This window comes from Eptatretus burgeri, chromosome 15, assembly GCF_056783735.1.
Source record: "Eptatretus burgeri isolate ZD-2024b chromosome 15, Ebu_testis_v1, whole genome shotgun sequence".
NCBI classification, from domain to species: domain Eukaryota; kingdom Metazoa; phylum Chordata; class Myxini; order Myxiniformes; family Myxinidae; genus Eptatretus; species Eptatretus burgeri.
Window position 1 is genome coordinate 60,119,218 of NC_140975.1, and position 19,949 is coordinate 60,139,166.

At 43.9% G+C, this 19,949-nt stretch overlaps 1 protein-coding gene across 2 annotated transcripts in view; it reads left to right on the forward strand.

The window, feature by feature from the left end:
• The window catches only part of CNRIP1 (cannabinoid receptor interacting protein 1), a 58,284-nt gene extending 38,877 nt beyond the window's left edge, over nt 1-19,407 (forward strand). For both annotated transcript variants that reach the window (XM_085856239.1, XM_085856237.1), the window contains one exon: nt 16,793-19,407. In XM_085856239.1, the coding sequence (XP_085712365.1) occupies nt 16,793-16,957 (165 nt within the window). In that variant the 3' untranslated portion in view covers nt 16,958-19,407. The remainder of the gene's footprint in view (nt 1-16,792) is intronic.
• Nucleotides 19,408-19,949: the final 542 nt, after the last annotated feature.

Here is a 19,949-nt window from a genome sequence, read left to right on the forward strand (position 1 = left end):
GCATTGACAATAATTTTGTTTACAAAATGAAACGTACGAAAGTACACTTCCCATAATAACATGTACCCTCACAATGGGCCCCAACCAGCCTGCTTGACTGGTGCCTGGGTGTCCTGTATTTTATTTCCTCTGACCTTGTCACCCTTTGGTGACATTTGTATGAAACCTGATACTGTATTGGATATGTTAACAGCACGACGTGAGATGAAAAACATGAAGCCCATTGAGAGATGTTTTATAATTCATCCTTGATATGAAATCCAGCATTAAGAGAAAAGGCGGACAAGCTTATTGTAAAAATAAAAACAAAAAACATGGATAAGTGCTCAATTAAAATGGGCTTGGGAATTCTAGATGTAATACACCTTAAAAACTAGAAGGGTACAATGTAGAGCGCATACCTCCACCACGCAATGCCTGATCCACGAGAACATATCATGCCCATTACATTTTTGAAATATCCTGTTATACAGCACTATATCATTTTTGGCCCTATCTCAAAATGGTGAAGAATCACTGAAAAAATTATAGTCGCCAGATCCGGATCTTCGTCCTTGTCACACACCCAACCTGTCCACAAAATTTCATCTGGATCCGTCCACAACTTTTTGAGATATCCTGCACATAAACAACCAAACAAACAGACAAACAAATAAGAAGACGTCATGCAGAGCACGATACTTGCAAAATCCATGAAACAAATTTTCCTTCAAAAATAATTGGTGGTTGAATTCAATGACCAAATGTGCAACTCCTCTTCAAATTCCAAGTGAATCGGATGAAAATTGACGATTTTAGAAATTCGGCCTATGTTGAGCTTTTGGCCAATGTGGACCTCCAAAATAATTGGTGGTTGAATTCAATGACCGGAAATATAAATCTTCAAATTTCAAGTCAATCGGATGAAAATTGACGATTTTAGAAATACCGCCATAGTTGTTGACCTTGGGCTGATGTTGACCTTTTGGTCTATCTTGACCTCAAAAATAATTGGCTGGTTGAATTCATTGACCTGAAAGAAAAATCATCTTCAAATTTCAAGTCAATCGTATGAAAATTGAGGAATTTAGAAATCCCACCGAAGTTGTTGCCCTTTGGCAGATGTTGACCTTTTGACCTCAAAAACAATAGACTTCTTTCTTATTGTAAACTCGACCATGTGGTGAAGTTTCATGAAGATCGGTTGAAAATTGTGACCTGTAGGCGATAAACAGATAAACACACAAACACACAAACAGACAGACAGAATAACAAAATAGACTGATGAATATACGTGAAAAATCTTTGATTTTGCAAGTAACAAACAGACAGAAAGGGGTGAAAACATAACCTCCTACACCTTCGGTGGTGGAGGTGATAAATTTTCAAGCTTTGATGATGTCACGACTGAGGACCAAAAAAAAAAAATACAATTCGTGTTTGCTTTCCACTTAGCCGATGAATTGCACAAACCCATAATCAGAAGGTTTAAAAGAAGGAAGGTTTCTTCCCATGTGGTTGATTACATATGGTCAAGTAACTAACTTTCCAACTTTCTTTGACTGTCTAAATTCCTGCCATGAGGCCATGACATCCTCTCACCCAAAAGCTGAAGTCCTATATTTAGGAGCCTTCAATGTACACCACAGGGAGTGGTTGAAGTCTTCCCACACAGATGTTGGGGGCAGGAGGAAGTGCAATGAAGCTCTTCAAGTTTCAAGTCTTAATGATTTGGAGGAAATTATCAACCACTATATCCGTATTCCAGATCATCACGACAGGATACCCAGTGTAACGGATTACCCAATACTGCGGACCTGTTTTTCACCTCCAATCTGTTGCGTTATGGCTATACAATTTCACCCCTGACTGGTTTCTCTTTCCACACTCTTGTAAATGTTTCTTCACTGAGCACTCCTCGAACTGCTTTCTCAAAATGGCAGTATTGGCACTTTAATAGCTGCAGTGACTTATGGAAATTCTATTTTGATTTTCCTTGGGAGGATTACTGCCCCTTTCTCTCTCTCTCTCTCTCTCTCTCTCTCTCTCTCTCTCTCTCTCTCTCTCTCTCTCTCTCTCTCTCTCTCTCTCTCTCTCTCTCTCTCTCTCTCTCTCTCTCTCTCTCTCTCTCTCTCTCTCTCTCTCTCTCTCTCTCTCTCTCTCTCTCTCTCTCTCTCTCTCTCTCTCTCTCTCTCTCTCTCTCTCTCTCTCCCTGTGCAGAGTGTATGGGTGAGGTCATAGTTGCAGGCATGGAGGCTTATATCCCATTCTCTTGAAAGATTATCTCTTGTTATAATTCCTGGTTCAACCATTTGTGCATATCAGACCTGGAAAAAGTCTTCTTCCTCTGACTCGCATTCAGTCTTTATTTCCGCTCAAAATCTTCGCAAATATGTTATTCGTGACGTGGAGCATTTCTTTATCCAAAAAAAACCATCTCCTATTCTTTCACTCATCGGTCTTTCTGGCTTGCGATCCTTGGATCCCGAGTTCAAATCCCACTTGGCTGTTGAATTAATACCAGGTGGGGTTGACGCTGCCTGTCATCCTTCCGAGGTCAGCAAAATGAGTACCAGCTTGCTGGTATCCTGCGTCGGAGTGGCGACCCGTCCAGGATTGTGCCCAACAGCCCTTGAGACTGCTTTAGGCAGCACCAATGCTCTGTTCAGAGTATGGTCCCAATGAATGGATGGATGGAATAGGTCTTTCTGGTGTTTAGCCAAAAGTATCTTGAACAACTTCTGTCGTACTACCTTTCCTTCGCTTCTCCGTTCCAATGATACTATAGCTGTCTCTCCAACTGACAAAGCAACTAAAAGTAAAGATGCGATTCTGCTGCACACAAACACAAAACCTGCTAATGCCTGTTAGTTGCGATGAACTTTGTGACCACATCGATACGAGGCCAATAAATCTTAAGAAGAAACTTTAAGGCAGGGGGAGGCCATTTGGCTCATAATGCTTGTGCTGCACCAAGCACCACCACCACCACCCTATTAAATAAATCCGTCAGGCTCTTGTCCCAGTTTCACTGGTGGGAGGAGTGGGGATGAGAAATGTGTGGCTAGCACAGGGACTGGTGTTATAAATGCAAATATAATCAATATTTTACAACTCATTTGTTTATGACGACTTGCAACTTTCCTTTGTACACGTCACATGTGGCATGGTGGGTGTTTACTGACTCCTGCTGGAGGGGGTGGTTGGAATTGTTAATTCCGTTGGTCTCTTTTAAGAGGACATCACCAATTTTAACTTTCCCTGGGGATTTTCCATTGAAGCCACGACAAAATGGTTTCTCACGCGCTCAGTCTGCAATGGCCGGCTACCACACCAAATGTGTCTTTACAGAATAACAGTTCATCATAAGAAGGCGCAAGACAACAAAAATGGAGAATCCTGGGCCAAAAGATAGTCAGACATGAAAACGAGCGTATAAATAAATAAATAAAGTACACTCATCATCCGAAATAATGAAAACCAACTTGATACAGGAAATATAATCCAATCAAAATGGCCACCATGAGCACACAACAGAGGGTACCAGGCGAGGTCTTTTGGGCAGACATTGTGGCATTAAGGAGTCCAGTATCCGCCAAGTAAAATAAAACAAAATGAGCAGCAAACACAAGGGGGGTAGTGAATGCTCTGACTTACACTGTAAGGACTGCACCCTTGTAGTAAGGAGTCGTTTAGCTCATTACTTTCCTTTTTTCAAAAGTTCTGCAGTTTCACCCATGCAGAAATTATAACAATATTTCTTATTCTATGAAGTCAACCACAGGTATTATGCACTCCTGTCTATAAAAGCATTGTTAACGAAGAATCAATTGTATCTGTAGCTGTAGACCGTTATAGATGTGATGATGAGTCACCATTCTTCTTTGAGGACCAAATGTTCCGGTTCCGGTTTTGAGCAGCGAGAGGTCTCCTTTGGGGCTCCCTGCTGACTTCTCAAAGCTAAGTTTCCGGTTGTTATTTGTCCCGTTTTAACTGTTTAATTTTCTCACCTACATGTTACTGTGTGTTGCTAGTTCGGTTTTGTTTCAAAAATCGTGCTATTTTGTGAGTATTTTTTGTCGACGTTCTTACCTGTGCTTGAGGCCTAGGCGTAGGCTTGAGGCCTACCGGTTCCACTCGGTGTTCGATCGTTTTTTTTTTGTTGTTTGTTTTTTCTCCCCATTACCTTCATTTTCTATCCTCCCCATTACCTTCAATTTTGATCCTCCCCACTTTCCAAACATCCCCCATTCTCCCAACTAATCTCTTTCTTATCTCAAAAAAAAAAAAAAAAAAAAAATAAAAAAAAAAAAACAAAAAAAAAAAAAAAAAAAACCTACAACAACAACACGCTCACCTTCTCCCGATTCTGCTTCTTCTTCTTCCTCTTAACTTCCTCCTCGTCTTCCTCGATTTTTTTTTTTTTTACACTTCCATGACCTAATCTGTTGAACTCTCTCATACATTATTTTTAACAACAAAAACGATCTTATAATGCTTCATCTTCCTCTCTCACACATGTGGTACTCTTTACTGTTTCACAATGCACTACTCTTCTGCTATTTTAACAGACTGCTCTCATTTCGACCTCTCCTTCATTCCTTGCCTAAAAAATCCAACTATTACAGCGCTTCTTCTCTCCATGCTCTGAATTCGCCTTCATTGCATCCATCAAGAATTGTGTTAAATCGCATCTCTGACCTAAAACTTTTAAAAACCACAGTTTGCCATGGATGCTCGCTTTCCATCAACCATTCTTTTTTCCAAATTCAGTGCCAACTCACCCCCTCACCCCTCACTCTCACTCTCAAAGCAACCATCCCACTCTTCTTCCTCCAAGCCTCCCTCTCACCTCTCTCAAAAATCCCCCCTCACCTTTCTCCCACCTTTCATCCCCCTCACTCTTCCTTCTCAAAGTTGCCCCCCTCTCATCCACCAACCTGCCTCCCTCCACTGCCCTCTCACCTCCATCTCTTCACTCCACCTCCTCAAATCCTCAACTGCCTTCTTCCTTGTCTCTTGTCCCCCCTCTCCCCCAGCACCACAGAGCCTTTTCTCCTCATTCGGCCCCTCCCCTCGCTGTTCTGCAATACCCCACACTCCTTCAGCAACCCTCCTTACCTGCCCCCTCGTCCCTTGTCCTACCCTCCCCCTCCCCCTCCACCTCCTGCACCCAAAGCCTCCTCCCCTTCCTCTTCATTAAAAGTGTGGACCTCAAATATCCGGGGCCTTCGCTCAAACCTTTCAGATCTTTCCATACAGGTTGCCATTGACAAACCAGACATTATCTGCCTAACAGAAACTTTCCTCTCCCAAGACGTGTCTGACTCCCAAGTATCTCTCCCTGGCTACTCCCTCTTACGGTATGACAGACCTGAGCCTCGTCCTGGTGGAGGTGTTGCTCTCTTCATCAAAGACTCTATTCCTCACTCTCCATGCACTGCTCTCACTACCCCACACCCCCAGGAATACCTCTGGCTTCGGCTTCCCCTCCACTCCCACCTCATGTTTATATGTGTACTGTACCGTCCACCGAACAGTGATGACTCCATCTACATCTCACTATCCGAAAACATGGACCATCTTCTATCTTCTCATCCAAACTCTCTCTTCCTCTTATGTGGTGACTTCAATTGTCATCACGCCAGTTGGCTCGGTGTGGGTACCTCTCTCACCTGCCATGGCACCTCAGCAAAAGCTTTCTGCGACTCATTGGGACTGACTCAATCGGTCAACTTCCCGACCCGGATCTCAACCAATGGTACTCCATCTCTTCTGGATCTGATTTTGACAAATTTCCCTGACAATATCTGCTGCTCTTCCTTCGCTCCAATTGGTTCTTCTGACCACGTCCTTGTCAAAGTGGACATCTCTCTGGCTATTATCAGAGAACCACCTCACCGCCGTCGAGTCTGGCATTTCACTCAAGCCGACTGGCAGGGTCTCCGAGCAGTCATCAAACTTACAGACTGGTCTCCTATCACTACTTTCTCAAACATCAACTCATCCTGGGAATTCTTTCAAAGAAACTTGCTCTCCCTCATGCACAGATTTATCCCCTCTCGTGTTCAGTTGTCTTACCCTTCCTCCCGCCCTTGGTTTACTGAAGCTTGTGGCGAGGCAGTTGTCCTGAAACAACTTGCCTTTGCCTCATGGAAAGCAAACCCAACTGAGGGCAATCTCAGTTCTTTCCACAAAGCTCGGAACAAGTGTGTATCTACCCTTAGGAGAGCCAGAAAACAACATCTTTCTCATCTCAAGTCTGAACTCTCAAACCTCTCTCCCTCCTCAAAATCCTGGTGGCGTTTAATCAAATCTGTTTCTGGTGTATGTTCCCCCTCCATCCCCTCCCTTACCTCAAATGGCCGCACTGCTGATTCTACACGTGATAAAGCTGAATGTCTAAACTCGGTGTTTGCAGCTAAATCTTGTGTCCTAAACCCATCACTATCTCTACCCACTTTACCCAGTCGCACCCAACTGTCCCTGGACTCTGTATCCTTTTCTCCTGACAAGGTGGAGAGCTTGCTTTCAACCCTCGAGTCAGATTCTGCAACCGGTCCAGACGGCATCAGCCCACGTGTCCTCAAAGCCTGCTCTTCTGCTCTTGCTCACCCTCTCTCTGTTCTATTCACCCTCTCATTTGCCCAAGGTCATCTGCCATCTGCTTGGAAATCTGCTAACATCACTGCCCTGCATAAAAAGGTGCAAAAACAGATCCCTATAACTACAGACCAATCAGCCTTCTCCCAATCATCAGCAAGGTGATGGAATCCATCATCGCCTCAGATATGAAATCCTTCCTCTTCTCCAATGGCTTGATTTCCAATCATCAATTTGGTTTCAGACCAGGTCACTCTACCCTGGATATGCTGCTTCTGCTCTCCCATCAATGGATGGAGGTCCTCAATGCCAGACAGGAAATCCGAGCCGTATCCCTGGAATATCACGTGCTTTTGACACAGTCTGGCACCCTGCCCTACTCACCAAACTCTCTTCCCATGGTATTCAAGGCCATCTCCACTCATGGCTCGCAGACTTCCTCTCCTGTCGCAGTCAACGTGTGGCCCTAAATGGAGTTCTTTCATCCCCTCTTCCTGTGCAGGCTGGAGTTCCTCAAGGTAGCGTTCTGGGCCCTGTTCTTTTTCTGGTTTTCATCAATGATCTCTCGGACTCTCTGGAAAATCCTCTATTTCTCTTTGCCGACGACTCCACCCTCTGCCGTACCATCTGTCATCCCTCAGACCGGCAAGCAGCAGCTTCTTCACTCACTGCAGATCTGGATAAAATCACAAACTGGTCCAACACGTGGAACATGTCTTTCAATCCAGACAAATCTCACACTCTCACTATGTCTCTTCGAAAGGACCGTTTACAAAACCCCCCAATCCACTTTCTCAACAATCCTCTGGAAGAAGTCTTTTCTTTCAAGCTTCTAGGTCTCACTATCTGCCATGACCTTTCCTGGGAAAGTCACATTTCCAACCTCGCCTCAAAAGCCAGTCGCCGACTGGGAATCCTCCGTCGTGCTAAGTCCTTCCTCGGCCCTCTTGAGCTCCTGACCACTTACAAAGCTTTTGTCCGTAGCCTGATGGAGTACTGCTCTCCCCTCTGGGCTGGTGCTCCTGCCTCCCACCTTTCTCGGCTTCACGCTGTCGAAACCAGGGCATTTAAGATCATCGGCATCTCCCGCAATGAAGCTGAGCCTTTGGGCCTCTCACTCAATCACCGCAGGTTGGTCGGTGGTCTTTCTGTCTTCTACCGACTCCTCTCCAGCCTTCCCCCCCCTGCTCTCTCTGCGATTTGTCCCCACCACATTTCCACAGGGCGCTCAAGGTCCGCCAACAACCCCCTTCTGGTAAAACTACCAAAATCACGAATCACTGCTCATCTTCACTCTTTCATTCCTCTTTTTTCCCACCTTTGGAATAATCTTCCTCACTCTATTCTTTCCCATTCTTCCCTCCAGGCTTTCAAAACAGCTGTTCACCACCACCTCTTATCTTCCCCCATCCAAATCCTCGATCTTTTCTACCCCCGATAATCCACCCAAGCCCACTTCCTTCATTTCTCCTACTTTCCTTCCTGAAAGTCCCTGAAATGTCCATCTTCTCTTCGCCATGTTCCCCGTCCCATCCCCATCCCTCTCCCTTCCACAGTTCACCTAATGTGTCTGTTCCCCACTGTTTTGTTCCTTCCACTCCCGCCCCTCTTGTCTCATGCCTCCTTGCTGTGAGTTGTGTGTTAGCTCTCATACGAGCCTCGACCAAGGTATACAAAATAAATAAATAAATAAATAAATAAATAATAATGTTACCACTTGGTCTTCAAGTCCAATGCTCCGCACATGTTGTGCTGACTGAAGGTCACGCCTGCGTACGACTGGTTACCTCGCCAATGTAATGGGGCGACGGGTTGGAGGAGAAATTTGGAATTTGGCTGTGGTACAGATACACAATGGCCTACTCTTGAAAAAGACAACATGGAATCCTTAACATTCACCAACAACCAATGCTGACAGAGGGGTCCAAGTTTGACTGCGTACTCAATGATGCAACACCCTGACTCTGAAAAACCAGGATGACAGCTTATCGTTGAGTCAGGAATGTAACCAAGATGAGTTCAAAGGTGAGTATGTAGGCTTGATGGGTCAAATGACATCCTCCTGAATCAAAATACTTATATACACTACCTCTGCGCTATGTTACCTGCCCTAAATATTGTTATGTGGAAGAGGTGGGGGGGATCCATATATAAATTGTGCGAAGATTTTAACATGGACCATGTGATCACATAAATAAGGTAGGTTAGTTTCTCTTTGTAACGGGATATTTGTCAGGAGTAAGTCGTCTTATAAAACATGTACTGAGGAAGCAGTGAGTATCTCTTTAACTGCAGAATAGAGTAAGATTGTATCGTGTAAAACCTCCTGTTTTCAGGCAAGGCCAGGCAAGAACTTGTGGGCACAAAAGGCACAGAAAGCGCTGTGTGTTTTAAACGACCCACCATCACGAACTGTTTGGCCAGAGCACTGTAAGCCACCACAGCGAGGTTGGCTGCAGAGCTCTGCCACCTGTAAAGGCAGTCCTATAGTTTACATGGGCTGTGGCCACGCTGTGCAAAGCAGTTGGGGCTTTTGAGATCCAGTAATAACATCTCTTCACACTCTCTGCTTCATCCTACAGGGAAGAGACATCCTTCTCATCTCACCTCCCACATCGCCATTTCTTTTTACTATCGCTCCCTGAGCCGCACGCCGCACCGACCTGTACGACCACATCATTGTGGTGGAGCCATAACCAGCTCGTGCCAGTCACAAGTTCCTACATGTTCTGTTCCCCCCTTTGTCATTTGAGTCTGGTATTTTGATACCATCGTTGGGTTAAGCTTTATCTCTTCTTGTACACAAGTTCCGTTTTTCATGTCTCACCTCCCCCATTTTTTTGTCTGCACGTGCCACATCTTTCCCGGTATCATTGTCTCCACTTCCCATATCTCCTTCTTATTTTTTTTGAATAAACCATTTTAATCATAAGAAGTATTCTACTGGTGACTTTTGGCCACTCGCGAGGGCCGTACCCCCGGCTCGATCAATCCGTGTTAACGGACCCCGTTTAACGCGACAATATCTATCGGTCAACACATTCAGAAAATTTTGGTAAAATACCAAATCAGATGCGAACAATTTCACAGGATGTTTGTAAAGAATTTTACATATTGAGATTAACTAAGTAAAACCCACTAATATAGATTCCGAAATACAACTCCAGTGATTATTTCACTTTATGCCATGTGCTGAATGATTTGCATCAAACAAATGTAATATGACAAAGTATCACGTGATCTATTAGAGTGATGAGTGTTTAATTGGTGTTTTTAATGCCTTTCGATATACAGCGAACGGAAAACATTTTATCTGTGCAGTAACAAACGTCGCAACTTTGTTTGCATGCCATTAATCTATTAAAACACATGGATTTAAAAATAATGTGTAATCCAATATGCCGAGTCCCATGGGTGATAACTGCTATGCACAATGCCTTGCCGAGGTATATTTAATACCAGTTGCCATAGTGATTGCCTGGTTGTCAGGACAACACCATCACAAGGATTTTCATTCGGGGGTATTCATTCATAAAAACACAACATAGTCCATCTTTTGTGTCAATCTGCACCAAAATAAATATCAAATTGTTTGGCCTATTTATTGTTCATGGCTCAAGCATACTATCATCTTGCAATGTTTCCAGGTTCAAATTGTATTCACAGTACTGCATTAATATGTCCATTTTAGTTATTGTTAGCCATATAAATATTTGATGGCCATATACGATTTTGGACGCAAAGTGGAAAAGTAAATATATACATACATATATGCAGATTTCCTTTAAATATCGTTCTATTACATTCACGGCTTTGCTCTTTCCAAAGCGTGGGTGCTGCTGAAACACTCACTCGGCATGTAATACATACACTGAATGGTTTGCCATTGCTCTTCCCAGTGGTGGATGGCCTGGAATACAGAATTTTGCCAGAGTACTGAGTAGTGTATAAATTGCAGTTTTGGACCACTTGACCTTTTGACCAACCTTTCCCCCAGGCCCCCCTCCCATCCCCTTAAGATGATATGGCAACATAAACCATGAACGACATATTACCTTCATAACTACTTATTCGGGCATTTATCGCTGAATGAAATCTTCAATTCTGTGTTGAATGATCTTTAGTGATATCGTGCTTACACGTGGAATCAAGGCAATGGTTCAGACATTTGAACATTCTCTTGGATCCTCTTTCTTTGGCATTTGCTTCCACCTTTAGGCCATACAATCCTGCTCCAGATCTGTGGACAGACAGCTGTTAAAATTTTGATCGCTTCCTCCTCAACTACCTTAATGACTTCTGTTGGTATTTCATCAGCACCTGGTGCTTTTCCATTTGCCAGCTCTTTCAGGGATCTACTTAGCTCACATTTTATCACGATTAGTTCTTCCTCATATTCTCTTTCTTTGAAGGTTGGCATCGTCTTGTTATCTCGTTTCTATGGAGTTTCGGTATAGTCCTTCCAACTCTACCTCCACCACCGAAGGTGGAAGGAGGATATGCTTTCACCCCTGTCTGTCTGTCTGTGAGCAAGATATCTCAAAAAGTTATGGACGGATTCGGATGAAACTTTATGGATATCATATGTCGGATTTGGGAAAAGGTTGAATTGATTAGATTTTGATGAAGATAAGGATCTGGATCCAGGTACTTTAATTTCTTCGGTGATTCTTCACCATTGAGAGATAGTGTTGTGGGGCCGAGTTTCCGTGGCGAGCACGACCGCTAGGTGGAGCAGTAGAGTCGGCTCCACCGAACACCCGGAATCTCGATCGTGCTTCTTGGCGAACTCCGAAAGGCACGGGCCCCTTACAGGACCGTGGTCGACAATATTTTGACGGCGTGAGGTAGGGTCCACTTGTCTAACTACAATTTACCTAAGTACTCACGCCGTCCAACTACCGGGGAAACCACACCCTCGGCCGACTCTGTCCGATCCGCGTCGCGCGTAACGGCTTGGATCCGGCGTAACCGAGCGAAGTTACCAGAGCCGCGCCGGACCAAATGCACAATTTGCCGCTTCCCAATTTCCCAACACGCACCGTGCTAAGCCAATGAAAGAAGCACAGAAACGAGCTGATACATTTAACAAGAGGGGTATTTATTTACAATAATAATTGGCAAAAACCGGGAAGGGAGACAAAGAGCAGATTACAACCGAATATGAAATGTAAATAATGTACAAGCAAAAGTACTTAACCATTCTACTTGACAAGACAGGCCTGCACACAGACAGACACCCAAAGAAATGGACCCCGTATGGTATTTATTTAAGGTTCCCAGCTCGAGGGAAGATGAGCTGGAAACCAGAGTTATTTTGGACCTGTCCACCTCGTGTGGTCTTCGATGTCCTGGACCAGCGGGACTCGAACCCGCAAACACGATGCCACTCCAAGTACCCAGGACGGAGGATGAAGGGCGGACATCAACCAGCGCGAGCGCGGACGAGGCAGCGAGCGCCAGCAGGCAAGGCCAGGCGATCTGGGGTGATCCGGCAGATCAAAACCAACTCTCTACCAGTCGGATTGCGCCGAACAATTATTCACTCCTTCTCCAGAGGGGAGGAGCTGCCTCCTCTGACCTGCTCTCCCTCACTGGATGGTTTTGACGCGCAAATGCGCTCATTGCCCCCGTGATTGGCCAAAAGGGGCGCCAAGTCTGCTGATTGGACCAGGGGGGGGGCGTGGTGGGCGTCACGGCGGACCGCCCCTCAAACAGGAAGAGGAGTAATATTGTCCTGCGTTGGTTCTCATTGGCCGACTGACGGCAAACTCGCTCGCATCTCTCTGATTGGTCGAGAGAGACGCCAAGTCCATCTTGAACTCTGCCCACCGCGAGCGTTGTGGCGTCAGGATGGAGCGAAGGTGTTGTTGTAGTTGCAAGTGATGCAAAAATGTAAAAGAAAAGCCTGACTATCAAAAGAACTCCGCAGCGCACGAACATTTATTTCCCATTCGACACAGGGGATGGATTCTAACTAGAAACACATACTTACCGATATAACTTATCTATAGGGACTCTGGCTGTTGTGTGTTCATGGCTTCCAGATTCGCAACAATAGGGCCATAAACGCTACAGTATATATATAGCATGATATCTCAAAAAGTTATGGACGGATTCAGACGAAACTTGGAGGACAGGTTAGGTGTATGAGAAGGATGACTTTATTTGATTTTTGTGGAGATCCGGATCCGGATCCAGATACGAGAATTTTTTTTAATTTTTAAAGGGATTCTTCACCATTGACAGATGAGATTAAAAAAAAAACAATATATAGCATGATATTTCAAAAAGTTATGGATGGGTTAAATGACAAAATAATTTGGGTAGGTGACAAGAACAAGCGGACTAGATTTTGGAAGAGGTAGATGCAGGTTGACTGGATAGATGCAGATCCTGTCTATCAGTGGGATACAAAAAGTAAACTGTGTTAGCCTGGTGGAGGTACGCGCTCTACTGGGTGCCATTCTAGTTACTACAAGATGCGAAAAGTGTGGTTAAACAATTGGTTGATATCCGTCCGTCCATCTTATCAGTTTATGATAGTTTATGATCGAGGAACAACTTGATTAAATTGGTTGTTATATTTTGAACATAAATCGGAAGGCAAGTTTCTCATTTTTCCATACTTTATACCATACCGTACTTCTCATTTTATCGTACTTTGTCTCTGAATTTGTCATAATCGCACATGCGCAGAGAGGAGTGAGATAATATTTATACTCTGCCTGCCTGGCAGCCAAATAAAATTGAATATCATTACAAAAAGAAAGCTTACTGTTTTTAAGGACGTCATAAAGGACACAAACAACAGGCACGGATAGCTACATGTTAGATAGGGTGGTGTATAGAGATTGTATCTGTCGCTGTAGACCGTTATAGATGTGATGACTCTTGTATGAGTCACTCTTCTTCTTTGATAACCAAATGTTACAACTTGGTCTTCAAGTCCAATGCTCCGTACATGTTGTGCTGACTGAATTACACAGGTCTTAGAGGTAAGTTTATGACCGAGGAATATGTGAACGCATCATGACCATGATTATGGTGTTAGTTTTGCGGTTACGGTTCCTGGCTTAAGATCTTGAGTTCAAGCCCATGGCACGAATCGTTGAATTAACACCAGGTGGGTTGATTCAGCCTTTAATCCTTCCGAGGTCAGACAAATGAGTACCAGTTCACTGGTAACAGGGGGGCATTGCATCAGTGTCACGGCCGTTCCCCCAGAAAAATGATGCAGCCAAGTCGCTACATGCTGCGTACGAATAAATAAATAAATATATTCACCATTGAAAGATGGGGCCAGAAACGATATATAGCACAATATCTCAAAAAGTTATAGACAGATTCGGACGGATGTATTCCATAATGAATATAACGAGAGCTGGTGGTGTAATGGTTTGAGAGTCCACTCTCAGTCGGGGAAATTGGTGGTTTGAACCCTGGCCGAGTTGCAACAAAGACTTTTAAAATTGCATTTGTTGCTTACTTGCTTGACGCTCAGCATTTTGAAGGATAGAGCATGGACAACCAATCTTTATTGGTGGACAGGCTGGGTGTGTGACAAGGAAGAATTTTTTTTTTGTACACCATGTCGAGGCTCGTATGAGAGCTAACACACACAACGCACAACAAGGGGGACAGGAGACAAGAGGGGCGGGAGAGGGAAGGAGAAAACAGTGGGGAACAGAGACATTAGGAGATCTGTGGAAGGGAGAGGGATGGGGCGGGGAACAGGGGGTGTACAAGATGGACACCACAGGGACTTTCAGGTCCTTGCACGACAGGGACTTTCAGGAAGGAAAGTAGGGAATTTGACGGAGGTGGGTTTGGAGTGGATTAACAGGAGTAGAAAAGATTGAGGTATTGGATGGGGGAAGATAAGAGGTGGTGGTGAACAGGCTGTTTTGAAGACCTGGAGAGAAGAATGGGATTGAAGAGAGTGTGGGAGTTTATTCCAAAGGCGGAAAAAAGAGGAATGAAAGAGTGAAGGTGAGCAGTGATTCGTGATTTTGGTAGTTTTACCAGAAAGGGGTTGCTGGCGGACCTTGATTGCCCTGCGGAAATATGGAAGGGACATATCACAGACAGAGCGGGGGGAGGGGGGTTGGCAAGACCGGAGAGGAGACGGTGGAAGACAGAAAGACCACCGACCTGCCTGCGGTGAGAAAGTGAGAGACCCAAAGACTCAGCCTCATCGTGGGAGACACCAATGATCCTAAATGCCTTGGTTTCCACAGCGTGAAGCTGAGAAAGGTGAGAGGCAGGAGCACCAGCCCAGAGGGGAGAGCAGTACTCCATCAAAATTATGTATGTGGTCAGGAGCTCAGGTGGGCCGAGGAAGGACTTTGCACAATGGAGGATGCCCAGTTGGTGACTGGTTTTGGAGGCCAAGTTGGAAATGTGGCTTGATTTGATTTTGGCGAAGATCTGGGGAAACAGCTTCAATGCAAACGACCATATGTTGGCAACCAAAGTGCAGGCTTTGGTGAGCCTGATGGCCTCCTCTTGCGTTGACGTTTCTTGGAAGGGAACTCGTATTATTATTATTTTATTTGTAGATCCATATCAAGACTTGTGGAACACCAAATTGACAATCTGTTGCCGGTTTGCTTTAGGATCAGGCCACAGTCGGGAAGCAGATGAGCGTAGGATGTAAAAATGAATTCTGTACCCTGAGAGTAAGAAAGATTGTAGATTGTTTTGAGAACATGATATTATGATGAGCCAGCATCTTGAAACATATGGGAGAAGAGTGCTGTAGGATTGAACAAACACAAGGAGCTGATATAACATATGAGATGCGAGAAGTGAAGTCACTTGAAAATTGGTTCGTGGGACAAACTCTAAAACGCCAATTTTTATAAACTTGTTCCATGGACTATAGGCAATTTGCACAATCTTTTCTTCTGGTTTCCATTGGCCTGGCACCCATTCCTGATCGATGATCACTTCTTTTTCATTTCGAGTTGATTGTGCTCTTTTTGCAGCACGGGTTGAACCACGCCATGCCGAATTGTGCAGCTGTGCATGGCAGGAGACCCTTTCTGCCGATTTATCCTTCTATTGACATGGAACTGTTTTGGTTGTTTGATATAACCCTCCTGATTGTTCCAATCCTCATCTCCTTTTGTGCACAGTGGGATCCAGTGTGGCAGGATAAGGTTTACCTTGTAGTCAGAAACAAAATGTTTCAAAACAGGGCTCGATCAGTCACTTCATTCATTGGGTGACTTGCCAGCTTGCTACCTGTAATTCAAAATATTGTTGTTTTACATTGATCAAAGGCTCATTGTGGACCTCGCACATAAATCACATGACATGACAGAACAAAGGCATGAGTTGACATCAGTGCCTCGTGGCATGCACACTTTCCTCTAAGCTGTCTGGCCTGGGTTTAAATCCTGACCCAGCTATAAATGGCCATCGCGGTGTTTCACAGGCAGGGTGATTCATCAATGTGTGTGCCGTCCCTCGGATGGACGTAAAACTGGGCGTCCCATCTGCCAGCATTAGTTGGTGGATGTTAAAGATCCCACTTTGTTCTTCGCGAAGAGTAGGCGATCTCTCGCTGACACAATGAACAAATTACAAATTCCTGCCCTCACCAGCAGAGGGTGTTGCATTAGCACACAGCCGCACTCTCAGCCAATGATGCTACCCCACAGCCTTGTGCTGCATACGAAAGAAGACGAAGTGTACTTTGATGTGAATTACAGAGACATTAGGAGAGAATGGACAAATGCTCCCAGACCTGGTGGCATAATAGGTTGGAGTGTCGGCTCTGTTTCTGGGGGACCTCGGCTGAGTCATACCAAAGACTTTAAAAATGGTACGTGCTGCATCTTTGCTTGGTAGTTGGCACTCGTCATTTTGAAAGGATCTCAAACAAACAACCAAAGGTTGGCAAACTTTGGTTGATGGGTTTCATGGCCCCTCCTACATTGAAGCTCTTTGTGATCAGGCCACAGTCGGGAAGCAGATGAGCGTAGGATGTAGAAATGAATACTGTACCCTGAGAGTAAGAAAGGTTGTACAACAGTCATTCCAGTATTAATTCTTACAAAAACATGCCTATTTCAATCTTGCAAATATTCAGAAAATAATATGAACAGTGGGATTCTGACAATTCATTTTAATATGAGCAATTTACATCCTGTTGGTGAAGCTCGTGAATATTGTTGTTTTTCTCCCTTTCACCGATTTCCAGCTGGCAGACATTGGAGATTTTGAAGCGGTGTGGCAGTGCAAGTTCTACAATTACCAGAAGCGGGATCACTGCAAATGGGGAAACAGCTTCAATGCAATCGTATACGAGTGTCGGCCAAATGATACACGAACCTTGCTCTGGGTTAACAAAGAAAACTTCCAATAAGGAACGATGAACTCCATGCAATCCTTTGGTTGGGGGGTGGGGGGGGGGAATGGGGGTGAGGGTGAAGGGGGAGTGGAGAACCCTCTTATCAGTTACACTGGAAAGTTAGGATCTAATGGTGTGGAATGTTGGTCTTGTCCTTGAAATTTAGATGTGATTATTTTTTATTGTCACATTCTATTTGGGTTTTAACTTCAGGCTTTGTTTATTTTTGAAAAGCAATCAATTTTGCCATCCCTCCAAACAAACAAACCAACTATCGTCCGCCATTCCATGTAATATCAGGGAGCAGGAACACCTTTAGGAATGGCCACAGAAAATGAGATTTAACTCAACTGTGCTTGATTTCAATCACAAACTTCACCAAGGTGTATCTGTGACTTAATTTGGCATCTTGACTTCAGCCTTGTTCAGTTGCTGGGACAAGTCACTGCTGTATGTCAAAGCTGGACTGCCACTGTCACTACTCCAGGCTTGGCTGAAGGCCCTAAAACACTACAGCACACTATGGATGTAATGGCCATTGAAGACTATATCATTGTTGTGTCATCATTGGAGAAAAAGTTAATGTTTCTCAGATGCGATTTTTCATTTCCTCAGATTGGTTTACAATGACATATTGCACTCTGCCAGGATTGTTAATCCAGCCTTACCCTTTATTAATCACAGCCCGAGCCTTCTGGCTTGGATACAGTGGGATTTAGGTTGAGACACTGTGGGCAAGTGGAAAAGACCAATGACCTCATAATTGATTCACTTATCTTGTATCTCATTGACGAGAGGAGTTTAATGACGTCTCAGGATTAGTGCAAGTGCAAACAGACTGTGACTTCAGGCACATATACATAAGTCTCGTGATGGACATATATACTGTTGCAAAAAGCTGAGTACATTCAGACTGAAAAGCAGGAAACTGAAAAACGTTTAATTCATCATGTTTGGAAGTGAATTCACTGAAGGGAGTATTTATTCTGTAATTTACATTAAATTTGGATGGCGTTTGCATGAAATTGTCCAAAAATAAACAATCATTCTGTAGATGGGATATTGCATAATTTGTCCCACATTAGTGTGACGTGCAGTGGAAACTAACAAGAGATCCCTTTGAGTGCAGATTGAGATGCAGGCAGATTAGATGAGGACATTTACGTTTGATAAGCTTGCCAATATCTGCCTGGGGTAGGTGGTTACACTCATCCTGCAGAAATCTGGCCAACTCTTGAAATATTCCAGAGGTGTGCAGCTGAGCTTGCAAAGAAATCTACCCAGGTGTGCCCAGTGGTGAACTGAGGGGTTGAAGTCAGGTGACATTGAAGACCGTGGTAAACGAATGATCTTGTGCTGCTGGAGGAAATCTGGCATCAGCTGAACACGATGGTCATCTGGCCTTGTCATCCATCAGGATAAGACGATATCCACGGTGCCGCTCAAATGGGACGATGACTGGTTGGTGATGCTATTGTCAAGGTAATGCATGTCCAGTAATCCACCTTTGTAGGACCTGTAGTTAAGTTATACCACTCACAGTCCACAGGCTACACCCATAAGGACTTGTAGAAAGCCATGTTACATTAAAAGTGACACTCTCAACTTCTGGTGTCGGAAAACTTGTTAAAAATCAATGGGACGCTGAAAAAAAAGAGAAGTACAAGCAGATACTGCAGCACCATGTAGTTCCTTACAGCTGGTGTGCTCCAAGTTTTTGAATGGTCACCCCAGAGTCCCATCAAGGTTATATGGGATTACCTGGAAACAAAGACGACCAAAAGGAATCCAACTAACCTTACAGAACTGTGAAAATGTACGACAGCATTCATGTAAAAGTGCTTCAGTCGTATGCACGAAGCATGGGCGATAGAGTGATGGCATTGAAGAAGGCAAAGGGTGGACACGCAAAGTATTGACCGATACTATAAAATGACACCGTTCTTGGTATTCACTTCAGCAGTTTGTTTCACCTTGGTTTATGAAGGTTGTTAATTTACAATAATAAACACATTCGACTCGAATCACAAATAATTTGATCAATTTACCCGAAAAGGATGACTATCATTGTTGTAACCCAAACTTTTTTGCACAGTACTGTGTATTTGATCTAATTCTGAGTAAAAAAAAATTGTTTAATATATAAACATGATCACCATCCATGTTAATACACTTTAACAAAGTTTGAGATGAGTTAATGGAGTTGAGTTACATGATAAACGTGGTGTTGGATTGTTTTGTGCCGATGATGGTGAGTCATTGTTTATCATAATAATCCATTGTTTATGTTCAATATACCCTCATGGGTGATAATGTTCATGTCCCCGTGACATCGACATGTTTTGTTCTGAACCATGTCGGTTTATCACCTGTCATAAGGACAAGCTTATGAGTGTTATTCTGATGATGAATAATTTTTATTTGTATGTAATGGGTGGAATTATTAAAATGTTGCACAACAGAGATTGCACGAGACTCTTCTTTTTGGTTCACGAGCGCCAGCCAGAGTGACCACTATATTCGTTATGTCTGTGTGTCTGTGTCTATCTGTCTGTGTGTCTGTCTGTCCAGAGCGAAACTCTGTGCACTTTGATCCGATCTTGATGAAACTTGGTTATGTGTTCGATATCAATGTCTAGTCGTGTTTTCCTGGATGAGGGCGTGCTACGTCCACCCAAAAAATAGCCATTTTTAGGGGGAAGCCGGATTAAAAATCTATCGTCTCCAAGGGAATTGACTGAATGGAATGGGTTCTTCGGTATTTGAATAGCAAAATAAATTATCTAAAACTTGTCGTTGTCCAATTTTTCATTTTCGTCACAAGGTCAAAACTTTGAAAATTGCGAATTTTGACATAAAAATCATACGACCGCCCAAACTTTGAGAGCGAGGATGACAATATTTTTTATGCATAATCTTGAGGTCATTCCCCACCTAAAGTCTTGAAACCATTTTGCTCTACCTCGAACACCTTGCCCATGGCGCCCCCTTCAAATTTGTTTTTTAC